This window comes from Stegodyphus dumicola, chromosome 2 (assembly GCF_044657685.1).
Source record: "Stegodyphus dumicola isolate Sdum_Otavi_A_Nest chromosome 2, ASM4465768v1".
Lineage (NCBI taxonomy): Eukaryota > Metazoa > Arthropoda > Arachnida > Araneae > Eresidae > Stegodyphus > Stegodyphus dumicola.
The window spans coordinates 260,661,351-260,675,501 of NC_140769.1; the positions used below are offsets into that span (position 1 = coordinate 260,661,351).

The following is a 14,151-nucleotide window of genomic DNA, read 5'->3' on the forward strand; positions in this document are numbered from 1 at the left end:
TGACTATCATAAGTAAGTAACCTTATTGTAACTGGCAATCTTTACACCCTTTAGCTTTTTTTTATATATATAAGTACTGTACAGTTGTTTGTAAATCAGGTTATACGTGACCTTTTCTTTTTGCACAGCTGATCAATTGCTTTTATTAAGTTCTAAAAATATTATTCAGATAAATTTCATTTATGTAATTTTATTTACTTATGTGAGGAACAGACTAATGCAATGGTCTCAAACTGGCGGCCTCCGAAGCAATTTTATGGGGCCCGCGAATGCATTTACCTTAAAATAATTAGCATTATTATGACAAGAATTTTGAAGGAAAAGTTTAAGATTTTAATGGTTTGGCGTTCAGGTTTACATTATTTTCACTACCAAAAACAAACATGAGTAGCATTTCGAAAAATGTAGAAATGCAGCTAATTAATTTATATTGTAATATACGTAGCGTATTCGGAAACTAAGTACCGTTTCATTCGAGCGCTGTCGTAGCGCTGTGGTAGGCGTCCCGCGCATGCGCACTAGTCTTTCTTGTTCACTGACTTTCAATTGTCGCCATTTTGGTTGCTCTATGTTGTGTTTTCAGTTTCCTGTGCACATTCAAAATGTTTAAGACAATTAGTTCTCCCGCTGACTGTGAGATTCGTGTCGTGATTAAATTTTTCAACGCGAGGAATGTTAAACCGGCCGAAATTTATCGTCAAGTGACAGAAGTTTACGGTTAATACGCGATAAGTGATGGAATGGTGAGAAAGTGGGTAAGAGTGTTTAATGCAGGTCGAACAAATGTCCACGCCGAGGCTCGGAGTGGTCGGCCTTCTGTTGTCATCGATAATTTGGTAAGGAAAGTTGATGAAGCAATTCATGAGAACAGACGTTTCACAATGACAACTCTTTCAGAGGCATTTCCACAAATTTCACGTACTGTTTTGTTCGAAATTGTGTCTGACCGCTTGAATTATCGCAAACTGTGTTCCCGATGGGTTCCAAAAATGCTCACTGATGTTCACAAAACAAAGCGACTTGGTAGTGCCCTAACATTTCTCACGCGGTACAGTGATGAGGGAGAAAACTTTTTAAACCAAATTGTGACAGGTGAAACTTGGGTGTGTCATTTCACACCAGAATCGAAACAATCGATGGAGTGGAGACACACTCATTCTCCGAAAAAACAAGAGTTCAAAGTGACAATGTCATCACAAAAAATTATGTGCACTGTCTTCTGGGATAGGAAAAGCGTTTTGCTTACTGAATTTCTTCCCAGAGGTGAAACCATTAATGCGAGACGATATTGTGAGACTTTAACAAACCTAAGGCGTGCCATTCAAAACAAACGAAGAGGAATGCTCAGTAAAGGAATTGTGTTGCTCCATGACAATACTCGGCCCCATACTGCTGGTGTCACTCAATCGTTAATTCGACAGTTTCATTGGAAGCAGTTCGATCACCCGCCATACAGCGCCGTCCGACTATCACTTGTTCCTGCACATGAAGCGCAAGCTTGGTGGCAAGCGCTTTGGATCTGACGATGAGACGAAAAATGCTGTGGAGTCTGTGGTTATCGAAACTGGCGGGAAGTTTCTTTGACGATGGTATACAAAACTGGTCACCCGCTATGACAAGTGTTTGATCATTGGCGGAAACTATGTTCAAAAATAGTTTAAGACATGTATTTTCATGTAAAAATAAAATTGGATTCGAAAAAGTTGTTTTACTATTTTTTTTTCAAAACGGTACTTAGTTTCCGAATACGCCTCGTAAATATTATTCAAAGATTAGAAGATATAAATTTCATTAATTTTTATTAATGTTATTTATTTGTTAAAAGATGAATATCCTTTGTTACGAATTTTTGCAATAAGAATAATCGCTTTGCTTGGGAGTAACATTTACATGTGAACAGTTCCCCCCCCCCGATTTTCCAAGATTACAAATTCTGTGAAACTGAAACGCCATGAGATGTCGCAGCTGAAATCGTTGTCAAAAACAATGAAGTTTCTGATTATTTATATAATTTTTTTTTGTTCGCGTCACAGAAAAATGTAATAAATAAAAGAAAGATAATAGATCTTTTTTTTTTTTTTTTTTTGCTTATTACGTGCTCCGCCCTTAGGCACTACACGGTAAGGGATTGATAGTCTTTTTAAGGGAAACTGGCTTATATCCACGTAATACGTGGGGAAAACCACGAAAACGCCCATGCAGTCTGCCCGTTCACCGGAACTCGAACCCCGGACCGAACTACCAGTGTTCAGTGGCTTTTACCGCTCGGCCGCTGGTGGACAAGAGACAATAGGCTGTCATTATTTATTCTCTAGTTTTGTCTCTCTTGAGAGTTTTCTGAATATTTCGTTTTAGTTCAAGTTTAAAAAAAAATTATTTAGTGCTTACTTCAACATATTTAAATTATTTGAATAGATATCAGTCTGAAAATTTTAATATTTACCTGTCAAATACGCTTCAATTACAAATTGTGGCTAACGAAATTTCTCGCAGATACCAACTCTTCGATTTCAGCAGAAAATAAGTATAAATTTGAATTCATGTGAGTCATTTTATATGCATTTCGTGACAAATGTGTAGCAAAAATGTATGGAAATTTAATAATAAATTTTGCGTTGCTAATTTTTTTAATTGCCGCCCGTTAGCTATTTTAAGGTCGTGCATTTGAACAGAGTGCAGTTTGAGTTTGAGGCCACTGGACTAATGATGTTACTTTAAAATACAATTAAAAAAGTCTTGCTTTACCTGTGTATGCTGCTATTTTCATAACAAAGTCAAAAATTTCCTAAATTTTTGGGAAACTACTGTAAATATCCGCGCTTCATTTTAATTTTTATTAAGAAAAATAAAACAATGACCAAAAGCAGTTTTTTAAAGCTTGTTGTAGTTTTTATTACAATAGGCATTATTTTAATATTTTTTTCTTTTAAAAAGAACCTACATTAAGAAAGCTATTTATAAAAAAATTATACTATCTTTTTTTCTCTCACAAAGTGCATTATTTTCAAGATTCAAAATATAGCAAGGGAAAATTATTAATAGAAAAATCATACTGCCTTTGTTTCGATTGTAGAAAGACATAATATTATGTAAGTTTTAGGGTTTCTATTGCAACTGGAAACTGAGGATAAAATCCTACTACCTTACTAGAAGATAGGGAGTTATTGCTACGTCTTAAACAATTCACCAAATACTGAAGAAAGTTTTCAAAACCCTTTTTGATTTAGTCTTAGATTGAACAAAAAGGCTCAGCTTGTGCTATTTATATTTAAATCAACATAACAGGCAATCAAATCCAAACGTTAATAATGTTGTCAAAGACCACACATTACAGAGACTAAAATAAGTTGGGTCAGAATATTTTATCGTCGCGTAATTTAAAACATCGGCTAGCGAGATGCTAAAGCCGGAATATAACTTCACATGCGCAGAGCTGGCGGAAACACTATTGCAAGACGTGGATGCCAGAAGCTCTAAATTAAAGTTTCAAAACTCTCAGCTTAAGTATTCTACAAGTTAATTTGCATTCTAATGAGGAATATGGAAAGAAATTAAAGGCAACATATTAATTGATATAAGGTACTTTACAAAGCAATAATATTCAAAAGACAATTTTTATTAAATGAGACGAAAAAATAAATTTACAACAGTTTTAAAAATCCTTTTATGGTTTTAGTATTGACAGAAAAATTAATCAAAATGATTATCAAACGTAATAAACAATTTCTGTTAATAATATTTCTAAAAATAAATCTCACAAGTTTCTAAAAAATGTGACAAAATTTCTATGTAGAAATGAATGTGTTAAAAATTTATAGCAGAACATGCATACAGTTTTCTTGCTGTGCAGTATAATGGCAGGTACTCTGCAACAAATAATCCCGCAAAATGACGAATTCAAAAGTTATTCTATTTCACAAGGGGGCAAAGAAATTTTATGGAAAAGAAGAGATTTTATTTTAACTGCTGTTTATAAAAATTTATTCTGAAGGGGGGGAAGGAACATACATTTGACAATAGTCGTTTTAAAAAGTGCGTCACGATAACGCTTAGTATTTTGTACATAAATATGATTGATAGGACGTATGGATTCAAGAAATTACAATTTTTTCAAATTCAATAAATAAAATAAATAAATTCATTAAGAAGCTTTAAAATAAATTTTGTAAAAAATTGAATTCTTAGGAGCAATATTAAACTTCGTATCTCCCGAAATTTACCAAGCCCATAAAGTTTTAAGACAAACAATTTCGGAAATTTTTTTTGACATTTATACATTAGTTCCCAAATCTCATTTAAAAAGAAACCAAACTCCTTCATTTTCATAACAGTAAATATGTATTTAATTTACATAAAAAAGACAATTCAGTTATCCGTATAAGCTAATGACGCAACTAATATGAATAACTGGAGTTTTACTGAACTTTGCTGGTATTCTCTTAGACATATATAAGCTTACAAAAGAAGCTAAGCTTAATTAAACTGAACTTACGAATGAAGTCAGTTCGTCAGGATTAATGTTCTGAATTAACTTCCCGCTTCCATAGTCCCAAACCTAAAACAAACGCAAAGATTTTACTAATAATTCTTAAACATTTCTCAATTAGCATAATAAAAATTCGTTATCAAGTGCGACATAAAAGATTTTTACGTTTTAAATTGAGTTAAAATGGTGTTAGAAACATCTTTTATTAGTTATAAGAAAGCCTCAAACATTCATAAAAATTTTTGTTTGGATATATCACAATATTAAATATATTTTATCTCCTGTTAGGGACTTGTAGGAAGAACAACATAAAATGCAATTAAAAAGACAGTTTTATACCATAAGCTTACGACAATTAATGTACTAAAAGGAGAAGAATAATTTATCGTCCAGTTTAATGCGAATAATAGATGAAATAATTCAATTGACAGAATTCATCTATAGTTTTTATAGCGAATGATAAAAGCATGATAAATTTTATACTAATTATAGAATGACCTAAAATACGTAAATAAAGAATAATGACCTAAAATATACTAAATGAATTTGGTGTACCGTACAATAAGCATTTGTGGAGAAATCTCACAAAAATAATCCAAAACATTAAAAATAATTTTAAAAAAATAAAATATCACGAAATATTTTGCAATTTACTAGAATTAAAATTATTCGGAATTTTCACTTGGCTTCGTAAGATGTATATCTTTTTTTTTTTTTTTTTTTTTTTTGGTATAAGTGTAATATTGGACCAGCTAGGTTCTAGATTTGATGGCAGTTCCCATAAGTGAGCTTCGCATTATGTATAAGACATCCTATATTTGTCTCCGATAAACGGTGGACGGTGTAAATATTATGTCACGTACACCTGCATAATTTGCAGTTCAAAGTTTTAGCTAAAAGCAAGTGTCTCTTTGAGCTTTCTAGAACACGGCATTTAGAAAAATGGAACGCCTAAAATGTAGTCTGAAGAATAACGAGATTTGCAACTGTAGAAAATCAAAGATCATTCTTCAAATTAAAAAGTTTCAAAGTTCTAATATAACTGAGAATACCGTAAAGTGTGCGGTTAACAGATAATAAATCGTAGTACAATGTTTTGTTGAATTATTAATTTTCTTGAAGGATTATTAATTTCCTTTCTTCTATCAGGGATAGAGGATGAATGTAAATCAAGAGGACGAGAAACGTCAACAGTTTAAAGACGGGTAACACTTGTGTTGCTCTATAATGGAAGAAAAGCGTTCAGCAATAAACAGAGAAATGTCGCAGGTTATAGCGATATCATCAACATCGTTATATCGTATTTTGATCAAATCGTTTTAGAAAAGAAAAATTTGCACTGTTTGGTTCCATCATGGTTTGTTGCAACATTACTGAAATGAATATTTGACATTGAAAGATTTCTGCGTACTTTAACCACTCTAAGCTAAACACGGATTAGAGGCATTAAGCAGACTTGAAATCTGTCCAGACTTATCCGTCAAGTAAAGAAGACTATCCTCTTGTAGGACCTCAAATTTTGACATGCACAGTCTTTGTGATATAAACGATGACCTCTGCCGAGGATTATCAAAGAATCCTTAGGAAAGAGATAGTTTCATATTGCTACCTGTGGTCGCGATCGTACTTGTTTTAAGGATCGGCTGTTCATTCTGAATAGGCTAATACCCACTTTTACTTGAGGAAGTTTTGAGAGATATGCTGACGAAGTGGAAAGTTTAACTTCACCCAACAAAAATCTATGCATGAGCTTACCATATATTATAATCTTTCTCAAAATTTTATTCAATGGGAACACTTGCGTAAATAGTGTTAATCTTCCCTGAATCAAAGAACGTCTATATAAAGAACGAAAGGCTTCAGTTTGTCTTCTACGCCGCTAGAAAGAAGAGGGAAAATTCGCCAAGGGATTTGGCGACAGAACTTGTTGGCGAGAATTTCCCTCTCTGTGATTCATCACAGACCTGGCAAAGATTTTCCTCCTCCGCCACGTATATAGGAAATGGAGGAACACGGGTTAAGCTGAATAAGAAGATTAGGTGAAGTTTCACTTTCACTGGCTGTTCAACTTGCATTATCCATATCGTAGGTTGATGTCTGATTTTATATCCGTCAATATGGAAGGAAAAAATGGAGTCACACATCTTTAAACTCTTGATAAAAGTGACCATCAAACCTGTTCTAACTTCGACATCAGCTTCGAGCTTTGGCGCTTTTTGGCGACAGATATTTCACGCATGCGCAGAATTGTTTCCCTTTTCGTTCGAAGAGAGCCACTCCTGCTGCTGCGAAGTTTTCCTTCTTAATAAAACATATTCTTTGCCCGAAATAAGTTTCTTCAGTGATTATCCAAGCCATTAGAAGCCCGAACAACGTGCATTGCTAATAACCAGTGACAGTAGATCGCGGCTATTGAGAAACAAAAGAGCTACGCAGAACAGTCATGAGAAGCTGCCTCAAACAAAATAAACCTAGGACAGAAAAAGTTAGTGCGCATTGTAGAGACATTAGGTAATTTTTGAAAGCAGAATATGTGAAAAAAGGAGCAATGCCCTCGCCGGGACTCGAACATTTCGAATACGCGTCGAGCGTGCTGACCGCTACACCAGGAAGGCATGCTAAGAATCCGGGAAAAATAACCTTATGGCATTACATTCTAAATAAATTTTGTATCTGTATTTTGTGCTACACCGATCGCTGATAACCATTCCAAAAGCAACAGGATTACGTTAGTGATTCATAGAATCGAAACTATTTGCCATTTCGTTTCAAACTGTGTCAGTTAGCACACGGTGGACAGTTTGAAATGGATTAAATTAATATACACAAATGTAATTAGAAATATTAAATTATGGATTTCTGAATAAGCATGCTGTTAAATGATTTCTGTTTTAAAATGTAATTATAAATTATTCTTCAAAAATGAATCTCAACAATAACAATGTAAATGTCACTCTTTCGGACGCAGATGCGATAGTCAAATACAGATCGAAGGATCATTCAGTTCAAATAAAGCACCAGCTTCATAACAACAATGGAGATAGACTTATAACTAAAAATACAGACAGACTTAGAACTGGCCATCACAGATGATTGAGAATTGACAGAGAGGGTAGGAAAAACCTGCAGAAACTGTAATAACTGCCCGGGCATAGAATTCACAACAACACACAAATGTACACATTTTTGATTGGCCGGCCAACTGTGCTGAATTGTTAAAAAGTGGTATCTTGTTTAAGAGAGCGATCTTCTGCACTGACAACATTTTGCAGATTTCCGGGGCTGTCATCTTCACCCATGGCATGATTTGAATGTCTTTCACCATAGACAGGACAACAACATACTTCGTAAATAAAATTACTGTATGTTGAAAGCGAGTCTCGCAGAGCCGTATGCGGCTCGTCAGCCTAAATATTTCATTAATCTGTAATTTTCTATTACAAACAAAATTTGCTGGAGTTTTACTTAAAAGTTTTTACCCAGGAAATTATCACAAATGTGTATTTTAATAAATGACATTACGAATTTAGTGACGCCAATCCCGCGAATTAATTATCAGATAAAAGAACTGCAGTAAAACTGGATGAGAGAATAATCGCTTTAATTCAGGAATAGAAACGCAAACTCACGAAGGGTTTAACAACCCTTTATTGCTCAAAATAAAGACTGACAGATGATCCTTTTTCAGGATGTACAATAAAGCCTCCACTTGGGCTTAAACTCAGAAATATAAGAAGTAAGAACTAACTAATGACTAACTAAAGAGATTTAGCCGAAGCTGACACAGTTTCTAAACTAGTTGGCCCATAATATTAAAAAATCTGATGTGTATGCCACATGACTTCCTTGTAAGGAATATTAAATTATACGTATTTTTTATTCCATTTCATTTAAACTTATTGGATTGAATTAAATCTACTTCGCCGAGAGCGCATATACCACAATAGAATAAATGCATTCTTTAAAATTCCTTCTATTTGTTTACCATAGCGACAGTCTGGCGCTAGGTTCACTTAACAGTATTATATTTCGTTCATATTATAACTCAGAATGCACAAAATTTTTATCATTTAAAGAATTATCGAATCGTTGCCACATGTTCTATTCAAATACTATAATAAAGTTAGAACGATGTATAAAATAAATTAAGCAAACAAAACCAAAAATAAAAAGTTTCTCACAGACGATTGAGTATTTCTCATTCAATTAATTCAGTTCTCACTTCGCGACAAAGCAAAAATACATAAAAACTCAAAATATCTGTATTACAAATTACGAAGTAAATCTTAAACACTTATTTCCTCGAAAAAGTTCCAGACATGATTAAGCATGATTTAATTCGCAAAATAAACGAAGGCGTTATCTTTGTTGTTGTGAATCTAAGTTTCTCTAGATTGGCACTATCCTGCTGTTTCAAATGTAAACAAGCAGTGGCCGCCATCAAAAAACATTATTAGGCTTAGCGGCACTTAAACAACTTTAAATTGTTGATAATTCTAAAAATATTGCATACAGATTTACTAAAGACATAAAAACCTTAACCGGAAGATAAGAACAACCAGAGTCGTAGCTAGGGTTTTCAGCGCCCAGGGACAACTGAAGATTTCGCGCCCCCTACTGCTTGCTAAGGATGAAAAACATTTAATTCTAAAATGTCGCAACATAAGTTTGGCGCCTCTTGGATTCTGCGCCCGGGAACAGATGCCCCCTCTTGACCCCCTCTAGCTACGCGCCTGAAAACAACATAATTCAATCATTTTTAAAGCAAAAAATGTTCAATTTACAAACATATAAGAGTAAAGAAACTGAGATCACTGAGCCGGGTAACAGAGTGGATATATATATACATATAGTTATATACTTTTAGTGCGGCCGATTGCAACCAAAATACGAGGTGCACATCTACATGTTATAGCAGTCCTATATACAAAATTTCAACGTTTTGAGGCTACTCGTTTTTGAGTTATGCAAGATACATACGTACGTACGCACAGACCCCACGAAAAATCCTCTTTGAAATTCATTTTAAATTAGTTTTACAATTTTTTTTGGAGGAAAAGAGTTTTTTATTCCGCCTAACAAAATTGTAAGCTGAAGCTAGAAGAGATGGTAAAGTAGCATGAACTTAAAATAACTGTTATAAACTTAGGATATACCTTACACGCTATTTAATTGCTTACCTGCAAAGGATCTTGCTTCCTCCATGATGCCGTGACTACCTTATTGTCACCAAGAAACTCAATTCCATTTCCACAGATGTGTGGTCCGTATATTTTCCTAAAAATTAAGTTCCTTTAATAAAAAATAATATCTCTTAAACGAAATCTTGAAATAAATCTTAATGTGCTTACGTATGGATCTCAATCACTTAAACTTTACATACATATTCAACTATAATTTAAAGTTCTGAATATGAAAACCTACATTCATGGACTTAATCATTTCCCCAACGGTTGTGAAAAAGAAAAACGGAATTTGAGTTGCGAATTTTCGTACGAAAAAAAGGAAATTGATGATTTGGTGTTACATCCTTTTCAGTTTAGGCTAAGCGTAAGGTGCAAAAGATTCTCTAAAACAGTATAATTGCTAAATGGATTTTCACGTTATCAAAGGTTAATTAATGATATTAATTTCAATCCATTTCTTCCCACAACTTTCAAAATCCTAACATTTTAGGATTTCTTAATTTTTTTTTTTAATTTTTTATTTCATAACTTTTTTTCCCAGGCAAATAGCGCTATTTTCGTTTTCCCTTTTTTACCACCCATTGATTTCCATGCAAATACGGAAATTGCTCCTCTATTTTTTACAAATATTTTTGCTTCTGAAGGAAAAGGCTGAGGGGATTATGGGATCACGCAAGTCGCAAGTGCGAAAGGTCCCCCAGATTAATTTCCGGCCTTATAATAATAAACATATTCTGTTCCTTGAGTTCTGGTTCATCAAAAAATCGAGTAAAATAAGTCCCCTATTTCATAAATACGCTACTGGAAGAAGGACTTACGACCCTCAGAATTGAAAGAATTTTTTTCAAAATCTAGGCCAAAGTACCTAATTTTAAATAATTAGAGTTTGCTCAGAGAAGGCCAAAACTGCCCGACAAAGTTTCAGCATTCCTGTCGTCATTCGGAGGCTTTTGTAGAGTTCCAAATTGTAAGCTTTTGTAAAACGGGTTGATCTACATATCTCTTCCTAGGAGCCGAGGGATGTGCTCGAAGTTTTTCACATTGTTTTCGCCAATGGTAATATGAATCTACTTGCACGCTAGAGCAGAATCAGAGGAGCAACTCAATAGACGTCAAAATGGCCTTGGGAGACTTGACTTTTCCACGCTCAGCAGTGCAAAGCAGTGAAGACTGCGTTCGACTTGCTTTGTCATCGACCATAAACGTGGCCATAACAGATCAAACTATAAACTGAATATTAAATTTTTCCAAGTTGTTTCATATAGTTCATATGAAACAAATCAGACAATAGATAGCCATTATATTTACTGCGATGAATTTCGTACCACCCATTTCGTACCATCATCAAACTAGGTAAGAACCTAGTTTGATTCCAAACGCATGAGAAATGGAATTTCAAAATATACAAATATTATCTTTACTGACATGTGCGATTTCAGTCTGGGTGCTAACGACTGATAATAATTCCTACCCTACGATATACTAATGAGAGGGTAAATATCGGTCTCATTCAAGACTTTATTTCTATTTTCTTCCTTCCTTTTCCTACCACTTCAAATCAGTTTACTTTACTGACTACAGAGGTCGTTTACACATTTTTTGAAAGATTTCTATAAATAAATTTAAAAATATTAAGTGTTTTGGAACAAAGATTTCTAGAGAAAAGTTATTATTTAAAAGGAGAAATATGGTCTGCTACTTTTAAATTTATTTTCGTTCAAAATATCGCATGTAAACGAGCTTCGGATTGAAAGATATGTTTCTGTGCTATCCGAAGAGAAATATTCGCATTCCATAATTCAAAAAGTTGTGAAATGCATGGTATTAAAATTTTTAATTGTAAAATAAGCAACATTATTAATCAGAAAGGGAAAACCCATCAACCATTAATACCTGAAAAAAGTGCATCAAAAAGTGTCTGAAATTCTGGAAAACGAAAAGAAAAAGTATTAAAATATTGTTTCGTCAATGCAAAGAAAGTTTCAGCAAGGGGTATATGATTGTCGCAGGCTAATCTTGCAATGAGAAATATAAAAATAAGAAGAGTGGATAAAAATTACAAGCAACTCAAACGTACTATCAAAAGAAAGTTTTACTTAAGATATTTATAGAATAAATCCCATTTTATCATCAACTGAATTTCAGAGAGTGAAACTTCATCAAAACAAAACAACAAGTCACACTTCGAAAAGTACCACTGCAGTCCTTGATAAATATGAAAACTGACACAGGTATTGCATATGAATCTTTTCAATGTATTCCTACAAAATCCCCTGACGTTTCACCTATGGACAACTTTGTCCCTGGTTTCTTGAGAAGATTTCTTTAGTGCAAAACTAACACGATTAATGGATTCCAAAAAGTAGTGAAAAAGGAAGGGAAATCAATACCCTCCAGAAATTTTAGGAAAAGCCCTTTTATCTTAACATCCTCATGCGGTCTTTAGTCCAGAAAAAGGCTATGAGAACAAATATTTAAAAATATACTCTTTGTATTTTAAACATTAACTAAACAGCCCCGAAATCGTTCCAAAAATGTGTAAACCCCTCTGTACTAATTATAGTATCCAAAATAAAAAATTGTACTACTTAACAGCACAACTAATTAAGTGATAATTTTTGTTAATTAATTCCGTGCTTCTATACATTTTGGTAGAACCTGCTCATTAAATTTAATGTTAATTTCTTTCTTCAAATATATTCTCGTTTGTACTGTCCTCGTAAAGAGAAACTATTGGCCGTAATAAACGTATTCGACAGTATGAATATGGGTTGGGAATTTTATATCTTACATGCTTTCGGAAAGCTTGTAGAGTCATTAGGTTAACTGGAAACAGAAAAGATGAAAAATATACAACCGCCTTCGCCGGGAATCGAACTACGGACCTCTGGAATACCGGCCCAGCGTGCTACCGTTACAGCACGAAGGCACGATAGGGAAGTTGGAGAAGTACCTTATAAGCTGTTTATTTTTTCTAATAAGTTTATATATAATCTAATCGCAACTTTACTTATTTAAACGTGAATATCTCAGCTCTAATTTCTCTTCCTAAGTAAAACACATATCAGTATATCAGGTCTAATCTCGTCATCAGTTTCTGAGGGTGCATAAAATAGCTAACACGAATTTAAGAAATTTTACCTGATAGCGATTGGATCTCGGACATCCCAGAACTGTAACAGAAAATAATCCGTGATTAAAACAGAAGAAAAACAAAAACTAATACAAAAATCATCTATCTTAATTTACAATTAGGTATAATGTATATAGACGCAAACGCACAATTGTCTTTGTTAGCAAACTACGCAGAAAGAAACTTACACTTTATTGAAATAAACACTCACAGCAAAGTAAACAGTTCTAAACGGCTCAAGGAGAAAACAGAGAAAATGCAATTTTTATTACCATTCTCCACACCACGCGAGAAATATCACTCACAAAAACCAGTAGCTGCGCACTTCTAAGCTGACTTTTCATCTAACTCAGAATTGAACCTGACTGACTCCCTCGGCTCAGCCGTACATATATATGATTTACTACTATTATTGGAAGCTTCGGAAAACATTTGCTTCCTGAGTTTCGAAAAGGCTCTTCAAGAAACTTCGAGAATGTTGTCAAGTTGGCATGAAATCTGAATGTCGCCAAGGCCGGTCAAGAACATTTCTTTCTGCGCATGAACACTTACAAATAAACTACGGAGCTACAAATTCGGTTAAACAAAAATAAAAATAAAATTATTACATAAAATGAACCAGTATATTACACATGCACCTATTATCAAACAATATATATATATATCCCTATATATTTTAAGAATAAAGATTTAAATAATGACAGCAGTATTAACATAAAAATTTTTTGTTATTCGAATGCAATTAATGTTTTCAATGTTTAATTTTGTTCCTCCAAGAAGTAAAAAACTAAATTCAGTGTATAAAGTTATTCAGTTATTAGGTTTAAATCTCAACAGAAATCTTGAAAATTTAAACTCCTTTCGGCCGGTAAATGAAGCTGAGATTTTTTAGCTGTTAGCTGAATGTGCTGAGGGAGTAAGAACATACCAGAACCACCCCTTTAATTAAAATACTAATTAAATTAATCAAATTAATTAAAATTCATTTCTTAGTATTTGTTTGCAAATAAAGTGTGTTTCTTAATGTTTGCTTACAAGATTTTGAAATTTTGAAATAGTTTGGAAGATAAGATGATCTTAGCTCTTAAAGTTATCCACCTATGAAGAAGAATATTAGAATTCAATACGAAATGCCTTTATGTAGTTAGCAGTATTATAGATTTCTTAAACTGTTAGGAAAAATAAAGCTGGACGAATATGAATAGGAATATGTTTCTGTTACATGTTGTCACGCGCATTTTTGCTTTTAGAGCTTCTAAAGTAATTGACATCCGTAAATTAAAGATTAAAGAGGAAACGTCAATTTTAGGACAGGTAAGACGATCGTTAGTGGTGTAAATTCGTTA

The 14,151-nt window shown here is 33.5% G+C and overlaps 1 protein-coding gene across 1 annotated transcript in view; it reads right to left on the reverse strand.

Moving 5' to 3' along the window:
* Positions 1–14,151, reverse strand: part of LOC118190356 (uncharacterized) — a 35,460-nt gene that overhangs the window by 2,771 nt on the left and 18,538 nt on the right. The window contains exons 6-8 of the mRNA XM_035361063.2: positions 12,814–12,845; positions 9,667–9,763; positions 4,493–4,555 (exon numbers count right to left, since the gene is read on the reverse strand). Of these exons, the coding sequence (XP_035216954.1) occupies positions 4,493–4,555; positions 9,667–9,763; positions 12,814–12,845 (192 nt within the window). The remainder of the gene's footprint in view (positions 1–4,492; positions 4,556–9,666; positions 9,764–12,813; positions 12,846–14,151) is intronic.